At 34.6% G+C, this 20,904-nt stretch overlaps 1 protein-coding gene across 1 annotated transcript in view; it reads right to left on the bottom strand.

Moving 5' to 3' along the window:
- CNTNAP5 (contactin associated protein family member 5) overlaps positions 1–20,904 on the bottom strand; it is an 845,810-nt gene that overhangs the window by 340,325 nt on the left and 484,581 nt on the right. The window contains exon 11 of the mRNA XM_044669143.1: positions 5,871–5,977. Within this exon, the coding sequence (XP_044525078.1) occupies positions 5,871–5,977 (107 nt within the window). The remainder of the gene's footprint in view (positions 1–5,870; positions 5,978–20,904) is intronic.

The following is a 20,904-nucleotide window of genomic DNA, read 5'->3' as shown; positions in this document are numbered from 1 at the left end:
AAATATGTCTTCATATATTCAATCTCTTTCTTCCGTGGCTTATGGAATATTTTTTATCAATATGGCATTCAGAGATACTGGAGTATTGTATTTGATATCAATTAGCCTTCTCTTGATTGAGGTACACAAGAAATATTTATTGTTTCTGTTCAGGATTCAAGACAAATATCAGTAGGCCTCCAAAGCAAGTCAATATCAAGAATTAAATTATGTTCAGTTAATTATTATCTCATGATTTGGGACCCACTGTTGTTTCTAGGATACCTGAAACATAGCCAGCATTTATCATTTCTTTTCATAGAGTCTGCCAACACTATATAAGCATTTTAAATTTGATTTTTGCATTCTTAATTTATAGAAAAAGTTAAGTAGATGAGAATGGGTAATACAACATTTCCTAAATGTCTTTGATAGAAAGTAGCTTGTGGGTGAGTGTATAGCCCCCACTTCTCCTATACTATGATACAATCTCATCTAGAGTGTCTCCCTCATACAACATTCCCCTCACTGCATCCATGCCTTTATTTTGTCTTACATGTTAAATGTCTTTCCCCTGCCAATTATGTCTCAGTGAAATCTTAACTATCCTTTGAGATCGAACTCCTAGCTCACCTTTTCCATGAGGGCTTGCTTGACTTGTCTAACCCACAAGATTTTCTTCCTTCCCTTCGTGACAAAACCATTTATACTCTACATCACACAGGTCAGTAGCTGAGTACATGATGGCTTGTACTGCTTTCTCTTGAATCTGATTATGAGCTCCTCAAGGGCAGAGAGCTTTTTTTTCAACTATTTCGGTACCTCATATAGTACTGAATGAATAGTCTCTATGTAATAAATACTTGTTGACTGATTGACTTCAAAAATTTAGTGCACTTGATATTTAATCATTCAACTTAGTTCAATTAAAAAAATGCATGAAAGACTTTCATGCAAAAATCACTGAATTAGGCTCTATAAAAACAACACAGATGCAAAATTACTCTCATCTTTAAGGAACTTCTTTTTTTATTGTGGGAATACTACAAAAGCACAGAGTGATGTGTACAGTGTTTTCAAAGTAAATTACAAAGTAATTTTGGAATGGAATGATAAAATGCTTATGGGATCAGTCATTTTAAGAGAGTGAGGGAAGGCAAGCAATTACAGTAGGAATAGGGAACAGCATATGCAAAAGTATGTAGGTTTGAGGTAGAATGACACATATAGAGAAAGAAGGGACCAGTTCATAGAGTACTGATTAAATGTGGGGGGAATAAGTCAATGTAAATCTGAAAAAGTAAACCAGAACAAGATTGCTGGCTGTCATTGTTATTCTTCAATAGTTTTCTGTCATATCTGACTTTCTGTAACCCCATCTGAAGTTTTCTTTGGCAAAGATACTGGAGTTTGTAATTTCCATATCAAAGCCATTTAACAAAAGAGGAAACTGAGGAAAACAGAATTGGTGACTTTTCCAGAGTCCCACAACTAGTAAATGTTTGAGGCTAGATTTGAACTCAGTTACTCCTGAGTCCAGACTTGGCACTCTTTCCATTGCACCATCTAGTTCCCCAGATTATATAGAACTTGAAATAGCAAAGAAGTTCGCATTTTATCCTACATGCAAAAGGGAGCCCTAGGCCTTCTGAAAGCACAGGGAAGATTTTGATAAACCTTGTTTAAGGCAGATTATTTGGTAATTCTATGGAAGATGAACTAGAGAGACTAAATTAGGTAAACCATATATATAGGTATAGGTAACTAATATAATTTTTGTTCAATATCATGGTATAACAAGTAAGAATCTTTTATTTTTTCCTTTTTCTTTCATCATTTTCCATTTTCTATTGCATCAATTTATTCACTCATATTCTTTCTTTTCCTTTTCTCTCTCTTCTTGCCAATACTTTATGTGGAACATTAGATGCTAAGCAAATTGAGATGCTCTGTTGATAGAACTTGGAAGCAGAGTTTGCAAAGCTCAATTAGTTGAAAAGAAAAGCCAACCACAGTATCCACAAGGATAAAAATCTTATAACCTCAGGATATTAACTTGTCTGAGCTAAGCAGTAAGCAATGCTTTCAAAACATTCTTCTGGCTACCAGATGCTCCCTAGCCCTCTCCAACATCTCAGTTACCAGCCCTCTTTTCAAGTCAAAGTATTTCTGCCTACACCAAAGGCAACACTGTTAGGACAGCACACGTGCATTGTTAAAATAGTATGATTTGCTGTTGTGACAGTTACTATAGTGTTTCATAGCCAGACAACTGATAGGGCTTCCAATCAATAGCCAGCTATTGACCGCCTGACAGGAGGAGCTCTATATCTGGCTGTGTATGATGGAAGGAGAGGATGAAAGCTGACATCCTCTTTCCCTACTGAAAAGTGAGCTAAGAGGCTGTTAACATGTCACAAGAGCTAGACTATGAAACAAGATTAACAAGGACAGACAACAAGGTGAAGACATTTGCAGAAGGGGCAGCTCGATCATCCTAAAAGGGAATGAAATTGAGGTCAAGGAACTTCACACATGTTCAGGGAAATATAAAATGATAATGAATCGTTCATTAGCACATATTTACTCTGACAAATTGGGTCCATTTGGTGCCTAAGCATTCATTAAATGCTAGGTGCCACGTTTAGTGCTAAGCAGAGAGAAGGTACACCATAAATAGAGACTATTCAAAAGGAAGAGCCGCCACTCTTCTGGAGAGTGTCATCTAATTAACTCTTATTTTCTTCATCTGAAACTCACTTTGAAGGTCACATTGAATAAGCCATAATTAAAACTGTTTCCTAAGGATCTTAGGCAGCACCCCAAATTGCAAAGCTTCTAAAATGACTTTTCACCAGTCTCTTCCAGCTGCCAAGCATCATTTTTGGTTCTGTGTAAGGACAGAAAAACAAACCTAAAGCCTGGCATAAAGGCTTGCTGAGTTTATGTGTATATCACCTTCATTATTAGCATTAGTGTGGTGAGAGGGAAAGAGCAAGATTTGATCATGGGATCCCAGATCCAGAATCAGAACAGATCTTAGAGGACATCCAGTTAAAAGTTCACATGTTGTACTTTAGGAAACTGAAGCCACGGGGATTTAAGTGTTCTTACCCAAGATCACAGCATCTGCCAGGGGCAGAGCTGGAATTCAGTCCTAGCTCTTCTGACAGAAAAACAAAAACAAAAACACAGCACACATTCTTCAGTGGTGCACTTGGGCTCAAATCTCAGTGCTTCCCCTTACATGATGCAAGTTAATGATTCTTTTGGAGCCTCAGTTTCCTCAACTGTTAAATGATAGGTCTAGGTTAGATGATGCCTAAAACAATTTCTAGACATGATGTTATGATTCAGATGACTGATTCTGTCTATAACATGGAATAGACTCCCTCATTTTTTTTTCTTTTTCTCCAAATCCTTCCCATCTTTTATGGCTATCCTTGAATTTAATCTCTTCAGTGAAGCTTTCTGAATCATTCTGAAGGCAAGGAATCTTGTCTTAACACTTGACTTCTATATCCCCCTTAGCAACCAATACTGGAATGTGTATAGAGCAAAGACTCAACATATACTTATTGATTAATTGTACTGCAGGGTCAGCTAGGTGGCTCAGTTGATAGAGCATTAGGCAAGAGTACTTGGGTTCATAATCTGATGCTGAATACTTCCTAGCTGTGCGATCCTGGGCAAGTCATTTAACCTCAATTGCCTAGCCATTGTCCTTATATTTTAGAATTGTTACTAGGAAAGAAAGGGTTAAAAAATTAGTATGCCTCAGGGAATCTGCCAATATACTACCCTTGACAAGGTATTTTACATGACACCTTTGAATATTTTCTCGCAGAAAACGAAGTGAGGAATGTAAAAGAAAGGCAGGGAATAGCCATGTCTTGCAAGATTCAAAGCAAAACAATATTTTGGATTTGTCTCAGGTTGCTAGCCCAACTGAATTGTTGGATTTTCAATAATGTTGCAGCCCACATTTTTAGGCATTGTTAGCTTTCCTAAAAGCAAATGGACCATTTGAAAAAAAGAATATTTTTAAGGTACTATATTTGCCTTTTCATCTTTCATCCATGATCTCATACTTTAAAAAAATCATCACCTCACAGCATTTAATTCTCAATTTTAAAACTTAGGGCAGGGGAAGATCGTTGTTAAGTTTCAGGAATAAAATGCCTTTTTATCTTGCTAAAAAGATTAAAATTCAAAGAATAAAGCATTATTAGAACAAACCCCTGACAAAAGAGCTGGATTATTTTTAGGGCAAATAAGTGTAATATATTTGAAGGTATGCACATTTTTGAGATTTAGTAAACTATAAGCTTCCCTTCCCCACTGTAAAAGGAGACATAGTGTTTGCTAAAAGCAAAGCATTTTGGGTATGCGTGCTAGTCAATGCCCTGAAACTGTTCTTAATAAAGTCACATTCATCTTTATAATTTTTAGCTACCATTTCTGCCTAATTTTTAGATCAGGCTCTCTAAGGCTCTCCCTGGGCCTAAGAAATAATTATAGAATATTAGAGCAAGAAACATTTTAGAAAGCATGTAGTTGAGCTCCTTAATTTTATAGAGAAGGAAATTGTGAACTAGAAAAGGAAAGTGAATTTTCTAAGGTCAGTCAGAAAGCAAGTTATGGAAAGAGCTTAGATAAGATCCCAAGTATACTCATTTTCACTAAAGTGCTTTAATTTCCTATACTATTAAGTAAAAGACTGTCTTCAAAAGGAACTATTTTTCTATGCTAACTTCATTTCTCTCTGTGTTATAGACTAGTATGACACAAGCTCTAAAAACAAAACACATCTTTCATCTCTGACACTACATGCTACACAAATAACCATTTTCAAAATAAGAAAACAACGTGTCTATATGCCCCATGGATATTGTGAGGACATGAAAAGAAGGGATGTAAATATAATCAGAGAAATAAAGAAGTGGGAAAGAGGTTTCGTTTAAATGTAACAGTTGGATTCCAAGATTTCTTCAAGATCTGATATTCTATGATTCCATAAGGTTTAGCTGACAAAGCAATGGCTGCTTATATTAACAAGATAGTGCTGAATATGGGTTTTCTAAAGTATCCCATATTGACTATTACATCATTTTTCTTCATCCATGCTCCATCACTCTTCATAGGCAACACTATTAAAAAGTAATATACTAGGATAATTTCAAGTCCTCTAAGTGGTAGTGGGATGTTTTATACTGTCCCACCTCCAAAAAAGGATATGATTATTCTACTTAATTATTCATAACCTCCAACTAAAACAGAGGGACCTACTATTCTCTTTTCATTTCCTCTAGACGAGGCTCTAGCACAATACCTGAAAGTTATTCAGAGACTCAAGGATGCTAGTGTCACCATACCACATTCACTGTCATATCTTTTCTCTTCCTCAAGTGCACAAATCATATATACCCTTTAGCACCCAACCCAAATGCCAACTCTTTGTTATTTATATTTATAATGTTAATGGAATATAGTGTCTGACAGATAGCAGGTGTTTAATTAATGGAGGTTGATTCCTTCTTCTTGAATATTCCCTTCTTTGAACTTTCATTACACTGAAAGCTAAAATAGTGTCATGTAATTTAGCACTTAATTAAACTCCTAGTTGTATGTACACAATAATTTTGTCCCTTCAATTATGGTGTAGTTTCTTTGAGTGCAAAGACTACAATTTATACAAATATATATATATATATTTTTTTTTTCCCCAAAGTTGTTATGCTGGGCACAGAGTAGGTCCTTAATGTACACTCTGTGATTAAAACCTTGACTAACTAAATAATATTAATGGGTATCATTTCAAATTTCTTCTATCATGGCCACCTACTAAAATTCACAAAAGTCTGTTCTAAATGTCTTTCAGGTCTACTTACGGTTATGACACGTTGCTCCAGTGTAAACTGTGTCACTGCAGTTACAGTAAAAGGTTGCCCAGGACTGAGCACATGTTCCTCCATGTTCACAGTAGTTTGGTAGACATCTAATCAAAGAAAAAACACAAACAAAAAAGTACTATTAATTATATAGGATATTAGTTGATATGCAATACATATCTCAAGAAAAGGAAATCTTCCCACAATGGATTACCCACACAAGGGCATCTGTCCCTCAGTACACCCAGAGAAGGCTGATCTCAGTTCAGTATTGTAGCAGTCCACAAACAGTGGGTGGACTTCTTATGGAGTTACTCTTGATGTTTTATCACTGATTTTGTTAAAAGAAGTATTGAACAATACCATCAAATTTAATATGAGGTGGCCAGGATAGAGTAGGTGTGAGTGTTCACAACTGAAGGCTTTCTGTAGAATTTAAAACAAGTTTTGGCACCTCTGGTGGGCTACAGGAAAATGACAGATAAGTTAGTTAATTTCCACCCTCATCTTCATTTTTGGGGTGTATACAGAAGCTCATTTTAAGTGAGTACAGAAGGAAAAGAAAACAAAAGGAAAAAAATTAAAAACTCAACAGATTTTGACTCATGTCTATTGTGAAAGTTTTCTAAAATAAACATTTTTATGCCAAACAAATGTCAAAGGGTGAACAAGAGCTAAAGTATACATTGTGATCTTAGTTATGAGTATGGCAAGTAGAAGTAAGAACAGAATTTATCCCCTAAGAGTCCTGTATATTGATGTATAAAACTTTTCAGCAATGATTGTTTTAAAAACAGAAACTAATATCCCTGCATGTGTTCAGATGTATTATTAGAAAGTTTCTGCTCAGCACAGCAAATCTGTAGTTGTGCTGAGTGAGCTATTGTTCTGGAAGGAATATATCCACAGCAAAGTGGTGTCAAATAAATGTCCAGAAAAGAAATAAAAGTGAACTAAGTTTATTGGATAGAGTATGGTTTAGAACAGGAAGGAACCCCAATGGGTCTATAATTTAATTCTGTTGTATTATAGAAGAAAAAGCTCAGGGTCAGAAAGATTAAGTGATGTTCCCAGGATTACAAAGGTTAGATGGGCAAGGTTGTGAACCCAGATCCTCTGACTCCAAAAGACTGCTATTCTCATTGTACCAGATTGACTCCATTGTGCAATGCCAGCTATAGCAGCCCTCTCTTTATATCTCTATCTCTAATTCTGTCTCAGTTTTTATCTATTTCTCTCTGATCAAGTTAGTGGAATAAAGTTCAATAACTTCTTTCCATTGAGGTCATTTGATGCCTACCTACTTAGACAATTTGATCAATTCTGCCAGTCTCTCTTTTGGCTTCTTGTGTCCAATTTTCTTATTTTTGTTTCCTGTTTCCTGTTGATTAAAAATGTGAGAGTATCTTCCTGGATGTAATTACTTGCGTAAGAAACCTGAGGCTTCTTTCATTATCAGTAGCTCAACTTAAAGATATGTTCAACATTTTATGAACACATAAATTAAATTATATATTGAATTATAGAAATCCAACTAAAATATTGATTCAATTTACTTCTCACCCCTTCTTTTTGAAGGAAAATATGAAAAAGAAGGGTAGACTTCTTATTCTATAAAATAATAATTAGACTGATTGCAATTTTGATGAGTACAAATTTAATGTAACATGCCTTTTTAAATTATATTTCCTAAAATGTTGAGAGATTAAAAATAAAATTATTAGTAATTCATTTTTAACATTCTTTTCTTTTTAAATTTTGAGTTCCAAATTCTCTCCTTCCTTCCAAAATCTCCTCACACCCACTAAGAAGGCAAGGGAAATGATATCAGTTATTCATTAAAATCATGTAAAATATATTTTCATATTGGCCATATTGCCAAAGAAAGCACAGGAAAGTCATTCTTTAATTTATACTCAGAGTTCCTTAGTTCACTTTCTGGAGGTAGACAGCATTTTTGGTTGATAGTTCCCTTGAATTAGGTTCCTGTATTGATTAGAATAGCCAAGTCCTTCACAACTGATGATCATGATAATATTAATGTTAATGCACACAAGGATCTCCTGGTCCTTCTCATTTCATTTTTTTCCTCTTTGAATAAGTTCATAGAAGTCTTCCTTTGTTTTTCTGAACTCCCCTCCCGCCTCCTGCCACCTTGTCATTTCTTATAGCACAAGAACAGTACATTGCAATTACGTTAACTTATTCAGTCATTCACAAAATGAAGAACACTCCCTCAATGTCTAATTCTTTACCATTACTAAGTCTGCTATAAATATTTTGTATATGAGGGTCCTTTCCCTTTTTCTTTGATCTTTTTGGTGTACAGATATAGTAGGAGTACTAGTTCAAAGGGTATGTACAGTTTTATAGTCCTTTGGGTAGAATTCAGAATTGTTATCCAGAATGATTAAATTAGTTCACAACTTCACCCACAGTGTATTAATGTACCTATTTTTCCTCAACACCTCAAAAATTTGTCATTTTTGATACATATAGGGTAGTAGTCCAGAGTAGCTATAAATTTGTTGATAATACTTCCTTTTCTATTGTACCTTTCAGCAAAATGTAGTTTCCCTAATTATTTTTTTCATTAGTTATCTTTTTTCTTGTGTTTTGTCTGAGATCATGATTACTAATGATCCCTGCTTCATATAAAAATATACTTAAGTTGAAGGATAATATAATCTGTCTTAGCCCTTTATTTTAATTGTGTATATCTTTCTGTTTCAAGTATAGTCTCTTGTAAACATCACATAGGATTCTGGTTTCTAATCCATTTTGCTATCCATTTCCATTCTATAGCTAAACTCATTCCATTCACATTCACAGTTATGAATACTAACTCTGTATTTGCCTCTATCCTATTAAGTTTATCCTTCTCTCTTTTTATCATGGTTGTGGGTACACACATTGGGTTGTAGGAGAGACTGGACCAGGATGGAGAGATCAGAGTAAACAACTAAGCTGCTGATAACTGACAAGAATGTCACCCACTGTCACCAGCTCACCATTAGGCCAGAGTCTTAGAAACCAGCAGGCAAGTAAAAGGTTTTAACAGGTTTAATTATGTTCAATTAAAAGGTGGGATAGGGAATTCTACACTAAAACCTAAATGGCAAAACCACAGGGCAAGGGGAGGACTTCTCTACTCTAATCTTAGTGATCTAAGCAGGCAGAGCCCAAAGGAGCAGTAATGGAGTCTCTGGGAGGCTGCATCAAACCTGGTTCCAGCCAGACTTGACCAGCACAGCTAAGGGCTGAGGGTGGCTTTGAGGGTTTCTCATGGTAATTCCCAGATGATCTCAGGATGCTAAAAGCCAAGGTGGTCCAAGGTACCCAAGTAGAGCGAGTGTGCTTGAGATGCTGTCCACCAGATCCCAAACTCCTCCTCCACCTGGTGCTGCTCTGTAGTTCTTGTCCCCTTGCTAGATGCCACCACCACTCAGGATCCCAGGGAATCAGGATGCAGGGTGTCCTTAACTCTGAGATCTCCCAGGGCTAACAACAGTTTGTGCCCACCACTAATGGAGTCTCTCTCAGAGCACAAGCCCTACTTCCTGCTCCTTCATTCCACCTTGGAATGCTCCAGCTCCAGCCCTTCCTGCTAGGTCCCACCTTAATACTTAATTAATTACTAACTAATCTTCCTCACAACACCAATGAAATATTTCAAATTTCCTTCTATTAAGATTTTTGACCTTTTTAAAAATTTCTTGATATCTCAAAGTATCATTAGCTTTCAGTTTCCCAATTCTAATTTTTAAAGAATTATTTTCTTTAGTAACAATTTGTACTTCTTCTGTTTTTTTTTCCCATTCTGCTTTTAAATGAGGTTTTCTTAAATGAATTTTTGTATTTTGTTCTATTTGGTCTATTCAGCTTTTGTAGTAGGGTTTTTTCCCATTGTAAACTTATTTACTGGTTTGTTTGATTGTTGCATTAAAATTTTCATATTACTTTCTCCTCCTCCCTGCACTAGAGATTTCATGGTCAGTTTCTTTTGTTGTTGTTTTTGTTTGCTCTTTTTTTTCTAGCCTGTTTCTTGACTTTGAACTTTATGTTAAATGTGGCCTTTGCTTTCCTGAGGGTGTAGAGATGGTATTCCATTTTTCAGGCTTTTTCTTATTACTATTTTCAGAGCTAATTCTCAGGGTTTGAGAAATTTCCGTGTTTCTAAGTTGTTACTTTACCCAGAGTTGTCTTTACCCAGGAAGGGCCCTTGTTCCCCTGCACCAAGAAGCACTAGCACTCCTTTTGGCCAAAGGCTATAGTCTTTGTCTCTGCACTGGAACTCTAACCAGGGTCCCTACTCTATCATGTGTTCTTATCTGCTTTCAAACTGCAACCCAGAACTACTTATGGACAACATAGTTGCAAATCTGCATCAGCTACATCCAATACATCCAATGTCAGCAAATAATCTTTTTCTGACCTTAGTATTTCTGGGCTGATAACTCCTAAAGATGCTAAAGCCTCCAAGACCTGGGCCGGTGCTGTCCTCTTATGCATGCCTATATTCTGGTGTCACAGATATATGCTACTGACATCCTAAGTTTCCTTGACTGAAAAAATGTCTCACTTAGACCTTTTATTGACACTGCTGCTCAAAAATTTTATTTGAGATAACTATTTCAAAATTGTTCAGAGGAAAGTGTTAGGAGAGGTTAGTTGTATTGTTGCCTATACTACAGCATCATGACTCTGCCTCCTCGTAATAGGTAATATTGAGAATTTTAATTTGTGATTGTGTGTTTTGTCAATAGAAGACATCTATTTTACAAATAATTTAAGTGAAAAAATATTGTTACCTACAATACTTAATATACTGTATTAAGTGTTAGGAATACAGACAGCAATAGCAACAACAGCAAAAGGTATACCCTCAAAGATATTACAATTCTATTTCAATATACTTTGTGCTATGTATTCATGTTGGCAAAGGTACCCAGGTGTGCCAGAAGGGACTGCCCCACTCCCCCTCTCTACAGTGCCCATGGACATTTTTCAAATGCCCTGGCCCTCTACCCAACATCTAGTACTTCTTCCCTCCACTGTCTGGTATAATACCGGGGTCTCACAGGAAGCTTGAAAGTGCAGTTTGGGCATGTGATCTTGAAAACATTTGCCAATGTTGTTATATACTATGATGTCTCTCTCTGTTTTTGTTTGCTTGGTTGTTTTTCAGTTGATACTTGCTAAGCATTTACTATATACTTGGAATTTTTCAAAGGTACTGAAACAAGTATTTAGAAAAAAAAATGTAGCACTCATAGGCTATAACCCCAGGGAACTTAAACATACTCCACAAGAGGAGACAAATATGTATTATATGATACAAATTAATGACAGAAAAGTTTACATTATACCTCAGTGCCTTTGAGCATAAAGAAGAAAAATGCCTGAGTGTTAAAGAGACAACAATAAACAAGCAATATTAAGTACATATTATGTGCAAGACAAAAGGCAATGTGGCACAATGGATTAAAGGTCAGGTGTCAAGACAGTGGTCTTGGATTGACTGATTGACTTGTAAATAGGCTAAAGACCTTTTAAGACCTTGAGAATTATATTTTTTTCTTAGCTTGAAAGTGGTGAAACTATTGTAGGATTGGCACAGCAAGATGGAGTTTTCTCCTGCAGAAGTTACAGAATCTCTCTGAAAAGATACAGTGTTAGAAAAATCAAAACAAGAAGAAAGGAGGGTAGTTGTTGTAAGCATGGTTCTAAAGTCTGCACTCTCTTAAGTTCCGATTGGATGTTGTAATAAAATGAAGCTGTCATAATCCAATAAACATTTGAGAAAGAAAAAGGCTTTCTTTACCAATACATAGCAAGGATATGCAACAAGAACATACAACTAGGACAGAGCAGACTTTATCTTATCTGGTTGCAGCTTCTCTTGTCTGGAAACACATCTAGTTAGTCACTCATCAAGATATAGTGACTTGAATGGTATTGGGTGTCTACCAAGTTTGAAAGGCTTAGAGCCCACTTGACTTGGTTTTGGTTTTTGTTTAAATTGGTACTAGAACAGGAAGGGACAATTAGGTGTTTTGAAAAGAGGAAAGATCATATGATCACTTGTTTAGTAAGAGGGAGCATATGGTTTTGTGCCCAGAAGAGCATGATATCACCACCTAAATGTTCAAAATGACAATGATTCTATGGTCCAACCTCTACTATTCTTTTAACAACTTTAATCTCTCTCTCTCTCTCTCTTTCTCTCTCTCTCTCTCTCTCTCTCTTTCTCTTACTTTCTCTCTCTCTCTCATATACTGGGAGGTATCTGGAAAATTCTTTTATTTGTCTTAACCCAAAGGGGTAAGCCTTTGATTATGCAATTCTGTCTTCTTCAGGATCCAGACTACTTGGCCAGATTCATGTCTATTTCCTAGGAGCTAGTATAGATGAAGATCCCCTTTGACTCATTCCTCAATGCTTTCTCACATACAGCACATACAGGTCATACAGTATGGAGCTCAACTAACTAGAAAGAATTCCCAATATCCTAATTCCTAAGAGCATCTCTTTCACAAATTAATGATTATTGAAGTTCATTTTTACATTCCTCTGTTGTAGCAAAATGAATCATGAGACAAAAAAGGAAAAATGTAATTTCTAAGGATTCAGGTCTTTATTGGCTGGAGTCCATTGGGCCGGAGGAATTGTCAAGGTCCCAGAGTCTGAACTAGAGCCCACAGTCTCTGCCATAGTATCCACCTGTTTGTGAAGCACTAACATCAGAAAGAACAGTGGGGATGGTGGATTAACCCCAGGTGAGAGTAAGGCATAGGAGATTTTTAAAGAATCTAGTAAGTTTGGGGGCTTCCTTCCTAGTTTGTGAGAAATCAAGTACCAGTAGCCTATTCTCGACCATGTCTAGAATTCTCTGTATTTCACAAAATTTGACTGAATGGTGCTTTACCATAATTTTTGTTTTAAATTTTATATTTTTTCAAATAACATGGAAATACAATTTTAACAATACTTTTTTAACAACTTGTGATCCATATTTTCTCTCTTCCTCTCACCTTGAGAGGGCAAGAAATATGATATAGGTTTTATATATGCTATCATGCAGTGTATATAATTATACATATATACACATATATATTCATCACATTATAAAAGAAGAAATATATCACTTGTATAAGAGAGAAATCCATGAAGGAAATTAAATAAAGAATGACACGCTTTAATCTGAATTCAGACTACAGCAGTTCCTTCCATGACTGTGGATAGTCTTTTTCATTATGAATGCTTTGGACATGTCTTAGATCCTTGCCTTGCTGATAATATAAAGTAATTCACACTTCATCATGCATTATTGCTCTTTTTGTATACAATGTTCTCCTCTTCCTGCTCACTTCACTTTGCACCATTTCATATAAGTCTTTTCAGGTTTTGTGTGTATGTGTGTAATTGCCGTTTATCATTTCTTATAGCATACTACTATTTCATTACAATTATTTGCCACAACTTGTTCATCCATTACCCAATTGAATGACATCCCTTCAGTTTCCAATACTTTGCTACCACAAAAAGGGCAGCTATAAATATTTTGGTACAAGTAGATCCTTTCCCCCTATCTTTCATCTTTCTGGGATACAGATATAGTAAAAGTATTAATGGGTGAAAGGGTATGCAAAATTTTATGGTCCTTTGACATGGTTCCAATTTTTCTCCAGAATGGTTATATAAGTTCAAAGCTCTACAGTGTATTAGTATCCTGATTTTCTCAGTTCCCTCTAATATTTATCATTTTCTTTTTCTTTTTTCTTTTTCCTTTTTTTTTTGGTTTTATTAACCAGACTGATAGGTGTGAGGTGGTACACCAGAGTTGTTTTAATATGCATTTCTTTAATTAATAATAACTTGATGGCCTTCAAATTTCTTCAGATTGATTCCCTATTCTTTGTCTCTCATATGTTGCCACTATCTGAGCTAGGGCCTCTTGCCACTATGGCCTCATCTGGTCCAGGCTACATCAGTAAATTAATACAGTGTTATACACCAATGCCTTCAAGAAGTAGCTCAGTTCCCTGTAGTAATTGTAAACTTCCAGATACTATCTGCCTTCCTTATAGGAAAGTCCAAGGAGAAAAGAGGTTATATTGCTAATAGAGTTCCCACATACTGGAACCTAGAGAGCCTAAATCTGAATACCATAAAAGAGTTAAAAAAGAAGCCAAGTGTATGATTCTTTGTTGTAACCAATACTTTTTAAAACATTTTATCAGCTCCAAGAAGTCATCTATGCAGAGAAGCAACATGGAAGGAAAATCCTTCTACCAATGAAGATCAAAAACTATTCTATAAATTGTCATCTTGCAAAGTTGCATAGCAGCATTTACTAGATCAGTATATGACCAAGGGCCCCCAGCCTGGGCATGTCTAAAGCCTAGGCCTGTCTGACTCTCTGGGCCCATTAGGTTGCCACATTCAACAAATATATGCACCAGTGTCTGTACAATTCAAATATATCCAAATCACTTTTGAGCAGAAGTGAAGATAAAGAAATATTGAAACAGCTTAAATCACATCGAAAAAAAATCTTCCATCAATCTCTATAAAAACCCCTTTTATGCAGGTCTTAATATACTAACATCAACACTAGAAATAGAAGCAGGATAATTTCTTTGTCTATGATTGCTGAGAAAATCAATGACATGTTTTTGTTGTTATTGCTTTTTTTTAAAATAGCATTTTGAAAGAAGAATCTCTAATACATCCAACTTGTAGACCCCTGTTCTAAAAGCTTAGTTCATTCTGGTTCAGAGCATATTGTTATTAATATAATTCATCTGTGCTGTAGCCACCCAGAATAAAAAATGTATAACCCTAATCTGTTTGTTCAAAGAAGATAATTTTATAATTATTAATTTAATATTCTTTACTCAGTCCATTTTAACTGGAGTTCTTCCCTCACCCTTACCCCAGCTAGAGAATATGAACTAATATGAACACAGAAAAAAAAGGGAGTACATAGCTACTTGAAAGAAAAAGAATCAATTAAATAACAGAGGACATTTATTTGGGATACAATGCAATTAATTCATGTTATTCTAAAATAATTTTTCCAACTTATCTGTACTGAAAATCAGTAAAAATGACTGGATTTTCTGTTGCATATCATTTCATCCTTTGAAATCTCAAAGCCTTGGCTCTTGGTAGTTCAGAAAATGAGGTCAGGAAGCAATTTAATATAATTATACAGTAGAAATGCGTTTACTAAGTGCTCCTAGGTAAAGAGAAGAATACCAAGTTATGGAACAGGGAGAAACAGGAAGTCTGGGATAATAAAAGTAAAACAACAAGAGTAAGAGCCAAACATATTTTGTTTGTTTTTGTTTGAAGAAGTAAGGTTTTGGAGAGTAAAAGCTTTGCAGACTAGAAAGGGTGAAAAGATATTTTCCCTTTCTGTGAACCCCCTCTGGTTCACAAAGCTTTCATAGCCTGGGGGACCAGTGCTGTTTGAAAACCAGAGATTGGTAAATCACATCATTCTACATATATGTCCCTGAAATACTCGTTGTTGAGTACTCTAGCCTGTAAATAGAAAAAAAAAGAATTGATAATTAAAAATCTTCCAGCAAAAAAAATATAGAAAAATGTCTCAATTCAACTGAATTTCTTTCCTCATGGCTATATCAATGATCTCCTTTCAAGCATCCTTTTTAGGTTTTCTTCAACCATCAATGCATGTTGGCTTTGAAGAGGCTCAAGAAACAGAATGCCCAAAACAATGGCTGGTCAGTCAGTCATAGATATAAACCTTGATAATTCCTCTTACTTCTGTGTTTAACTCCTGTTTGCAAAGGGAAAGGAACAAAGAGTAATAATTGAAGAGGCAAGGGAATAGAAGAGGGAGAAAAAAGAATTTGAATTTCTACTCTCACACTGGCAAGAGAAAGCAATCTTCTCTGGCAGGAATATGATCTTATACTTATAATTCAAAATAGATAATTATCCATGGAGGGGAGAAAGGGAGAGAAGGGAATAGGCATTACTATAGCAGTAGGCAAAATGCTTTTATAATGATTATGTCACTTGATCCACACAAGAAGACTCTGAGGTAGGTACTGTTAATTATCCCTATTTTAGAGTTTAAAAAACTGAGTCAATCAGAGGTTAAGTGAAATGCCCATGGTCACATAAGCAAGTAAACATCTGAGTCTTGATATGAACCCAAATCATCCTGCTTCAAGGTGGAACAAGTTCAATCCATTCTACTATCAGCTGCCTGCAATATCTAAATTAAATTAGATGGGTGTTGATAGGAATAGCCCCAGTTGACAACATTTAGGGTGCATGAAATGTCAGAACTTGCACCAATATTAATGTCCAGAAGGTATTACTCTTAAGTGATCAGTATCTGTCACAATAAGGGTAATCTTGGTAATAATCATAACAATGTTGTTGTTGATGATGATGATGATAGTATTTAGATGATGCTTTACATTTTTATAGTGCTTTATGAAATATTTTCTTTATAATAATCCACCTAATATATGATAGAACAAGTATTATTATCTCTTGTATTTACTGTCTATGTATATTGTATTTAATTAACCATATATATTTTGTATTTTGGTGTCAACCTCTTTCCCAGAGTAGAATGAATGCTGTATGAGAGCATGGACTATTCCCATATTCCCACTATGTATTTCCAGTATCCTATAGTGCCTGACCCAAAGTAAGCACTTAGTGTTCCTTGAATTGAATCTCTCATTTTTAGATGAAGGAAGAGAGGCTCAGCTAGTTAGAGTCACAGTAAAGATTAAAAAAAAGAAAGAAAAAAAGAAAAAGGTCTTCTGACTCAAATGCGATTTTTTTTTTGCACAATACCATATTGGCTCTCTAAATAATAGCACTTGAAAATGTTTAAGTTTTCTTAGGGTAAAAATTATTTTTTACTAGTGATTAAGTGATTACGATGCATACAAAGAAATCAAAGAAATGAGTCCTGATCTCAAGAAGGTTATTGATTATCTAGAAGAAAGGGCAACAGAATAGTACTGAAGGAATGGTATAGGGAAATGAGTGCTGCACAAGGTAAAGGAACAGAGAAATTTACTTGGGATTAAACTAAATACAGAAGGCTTCATTGAAAAGAGGATATTTGATCTGTTGTTAAAAGACATTTGGTTTTAGGAAAAAGAAAGAAGGGATGTTGGAAATATAGTGGAGAGAGTAGGAATTGGAACACTGACCCAAAGGGTATCAAAAAGTACCAGCTTGTAATTTGAGTTGGGGGGAAGCTATGTGGTTCAGTGGATGGAGAACCAGGCTTAGTGACAGAAGGTCCTGGGTTAATATCTGACCTTAGATACTTCCTAATTGTAGGAATCTGGGTAGGTCATTTAATCCACACTGTCTAGTCTTTACTGCTCTTCTGCGTTGAAACTGATGCACAGTATTGATTCTAATACAGAAGGTAAAAGTTATTAAAAACAGAAGAGGAAAGAAAAAAAAGCATTAAAGTGTGGTTTAGGGACAAAATGAGAAGTCTACTTTGCTTTTCTGGAAGATTATTATGTATGAGTAATGGGATATTAGGTTGAAACAGAGGCTATGATATGCTGCAAAGATATTTACCTGAAAGGTTCTAGCCAGGGCCAGTACTCTCCACACAAAATAAAATATCAAAATCTATGATTCTATTTTTTTTTATTTTTATTTTTTATTTTTATAAATTTTATAAATTAGGCATGCAACTTTTTAAAAGATATTGAGAAAAGTAATATTTTAAACCTCAAACAATAGACCTTTTAAAAATCAAAGAAGAGAGAAAATAGTTTCAACAATGTTATTAAAATTAGGAACTACATTTTGGAAAAGACTAGAAAAATAACAAAAGCACTAGTAAATTTGATCTGAAAAAGAAAGGACACCAAATTTAAAAATTAAAAAGGAAGATTCACAAAATTATGAAGAAGAAATTAAAGAAACGATTAGAAATTATTTCTCCAAACATATGCAATTAAAATTGAACATTTAAATGTTAAAAACACTTATTCACTAGAAATAAATTATGAGACCATAGAATAAGAAATAGAGAATTTAAATGATTCTATCTCTGATATATAAATTTGGGAGTTCACTAATAATCCCAAAAGTGGCCCAAAATAAGCACAGTTAGAATTATACCAAAAAAAAGCCAATGAACTCTACATACCCTTTGAAATGTCATACCAGTATTAGATATATACCACTAAGGGGGTCAAAAGACAGAAAGTGCCAATGGAAGGGGCAGGGAAAAGAAGGTAGGAAGGAAGAAAGGGAAAAAAAAGATGGAAAAAAGGAAGGAAAGAATGAAGGAAGGAGGGAAGGAGAGAATCATTAAATATTAAAAAGAACAAAGTGCAAAAATTCAAAAGCATTGACAATTAAAAGTGACAATTTTATTACTACCTTGTTAAATTTAATGTATGGTTAAATAAACCCAAACTACATATAAAATTCAAAGTTCAATATATAATCCTTTTTCTTTTGGAGTAATGTGCCTGTGATTGGTTTTTACGTTCAAACCTTAACAAAAAAAAAAAAAAAGGAAAGGTACTTACACCTGAATAAGGCTAAATAAGTAAGCTTGGCAATTTCTTATTATCAAATACAACTTTAAAATACCCAATAATATCAGTTTTTCATTATGATCATCTTTGTTCCAATAAATTTTAAAAGTTACTTATAAAAAATAATCCTTTGTCTATGAAATTGAACACAATAGTTAATGGCCTATGTCTATATAGATTTATTCCTATTTTTCAATGCAGTATTTAGACATATGAATAAAAACAAAACAAAATAAAATAAAACAATTCTGTGTTATTATATAGAAAAAATAATTAAAAAAAAGGTTGGAAGCAATCACAGGAATTTCTTACAGAAAATAACTCCTATGTGGATATAAGACATTGAGAAAGTCCTTATTCATTGTTAAGCTTTTCCTTTACTTATTTTTCAAAAACATTGAAATAAATAACATGCTTATAGTCTAGATATGAAAATACTTTACAATTCAGTTAGTTCTTTAGATAAATGGATTTGAATGTATTTACATTGAATGATATCACCCCATACAAACACAATCCTATATCTACATCTATACCTATATCTATATCTATATATATTTTCCTTGTAAGTAAAAGAACAAAACATTTCAATTACATTCAAAATACAAAGAACCTAATCTAAGTGATGTAATGATGCCCAGACTTTCAAAATCATACTGGTATTGATGTTTCTGTCCACAACTAATAATTTTTACTTTAATTAACAACTTGTTGAATCTGTCTTGCTTTGGTCAGATAACTATTCTAAAAGCTTTTGAAACATTTCTATGTATCTCCATTTTAACCATTATCATAATCCCATTTTAACCCCCATAGTTTTTTGTTCATTACATTTTCAATTTGTTGCAATTATGGTAGTAGCAGACATTAAAGAATTAAAATGTTCAAGTGAAGAGCACTAGAATTCATTTCCCTAAATTTTTGTAGAACAAGTTCACAGTAAGGTAACAATTTGCATATTTTTGAGGAAAATTAACTATGTCTATAGCAATGATGGCAAATCTATGACACACATGGCAATACCAACATGTGTAGCCTCATGCAGCCACATGTGGCCACATACAGAGAAGTCTGGGGCTGCATGCCAAGGATGAAACATTTGCTCTAGTATAGTGTAGACATTATGCACGATAGATGACAATTCTACCTATATTAATTTACCTATTTTGGTTTATTAAATGCTGTTATATGTTACAATTATACATTTTTGTTATTCAAACTATAAATATTGTGAAATTATGGGATTTTTTTTGAAGTGACACACCACCCGAGTTATGCTTGTTTTTTTGATGAATTTTGACACACCAAGCTCAAAAGGTTACCCATCACTGGTCTATGGTGTAAGAGGTTGATGGATTTTAAGAGATTGTAGGAAAGTGGCTAATTTAGCTTACTGCATGATGTAAATGGTCAACTGTCCCCCAATATTTAATGTAGACCTCTTCCCAAATGGCATAACACGAACAAAAGAATCATTTTGTGCCTCTTCTCAGGGCATTTGATTATACCTTAATAGCAGAATTGATTCAACTTTATCTTTAACCCACTATCCAACAAATTTGGGACAGATGAAATATATTCATACTGCATCAACAGCCAAATCAAAAGGAAATATGTGAAACTAAGATTAAGGGAGAAATAAATTGGGACAATATGTTTTTTACTTCCATGAAAAATAAAAGCAAGCCTGGTAATAAGATCATATATATTCTTAGAGGATGCTTCACTGAAACAAGCAAACATACAGAAAGATGAGGAGATTCAAAGGAAAAATCATCCATCCTTGTACCTGGTGTTAAACTATATTGAATACATGTGGTCAGCATAGAAGAAAACACTTTTAATCAATCTCGTTGTCTTCATAGTCTAGTGTTGAATGATGATCCAAGTAATAGCAAACCACAGATTTTGCTGATGGACATTGATTAGAATGAGAACTGATATCGAGTGGTGGCCTTGGCTTGGCAGCTAGATTGCCCTGTGGCAACTGAGCAGCTAACTTTTTTTTTCTCTCCCCAGTGCTTTGTTTAAAAATAAGGCCTACTCTACTGGATTTTGTCAGAATTTCCATAAGTTGCTGAATATCAGATTTAGTTCAGTTTAGGATCAGGAAGATTCAGTTTTATGACATTAAGAAAGTGGCTTAGGTTCTTTGACTTTTTTTTTCCATCTTTATAATGGAGATCACAAGATCTCTTGCACATAATTCTTTGGGTTGTAATGACCAAATGAGGTAATGACTCTATGAAAATTTCTAAAACTTAAAAGTAGTCTAGAAATGTCAGTTATGATTTTCCACAAGCATGAGAACACCAAAATATGGTATCTTTCTGTTCTTGGGTCTTGGGACCAAACATCTGGATCTTACATGATTAATAGAATGACCCAGAAGAATATATTATGTTATTTCGGGATTCTAAATAGAATGTCAAGGAAGAAATATGGATTTTTTCAAG

This window comes from Gracilinanus agilis, chromosome 3 (genome assembly GCF_016433145.1).
Source record: "Gracilinanus agilis isolate LMUSP501 chromosome 3, AgileGrace, whole genome shotgun sequence".
NCBI lineage: Eukaryota > Metazoa > Chordata > Mammalia > Didelphimorphia > Didelphidae > Gracilinanus > Gracilinanus agilis.
Note: the sequence above shows the minus strand (reverse complement) of the source record. Positions and strands in the feature narration are given on the sequence as shown.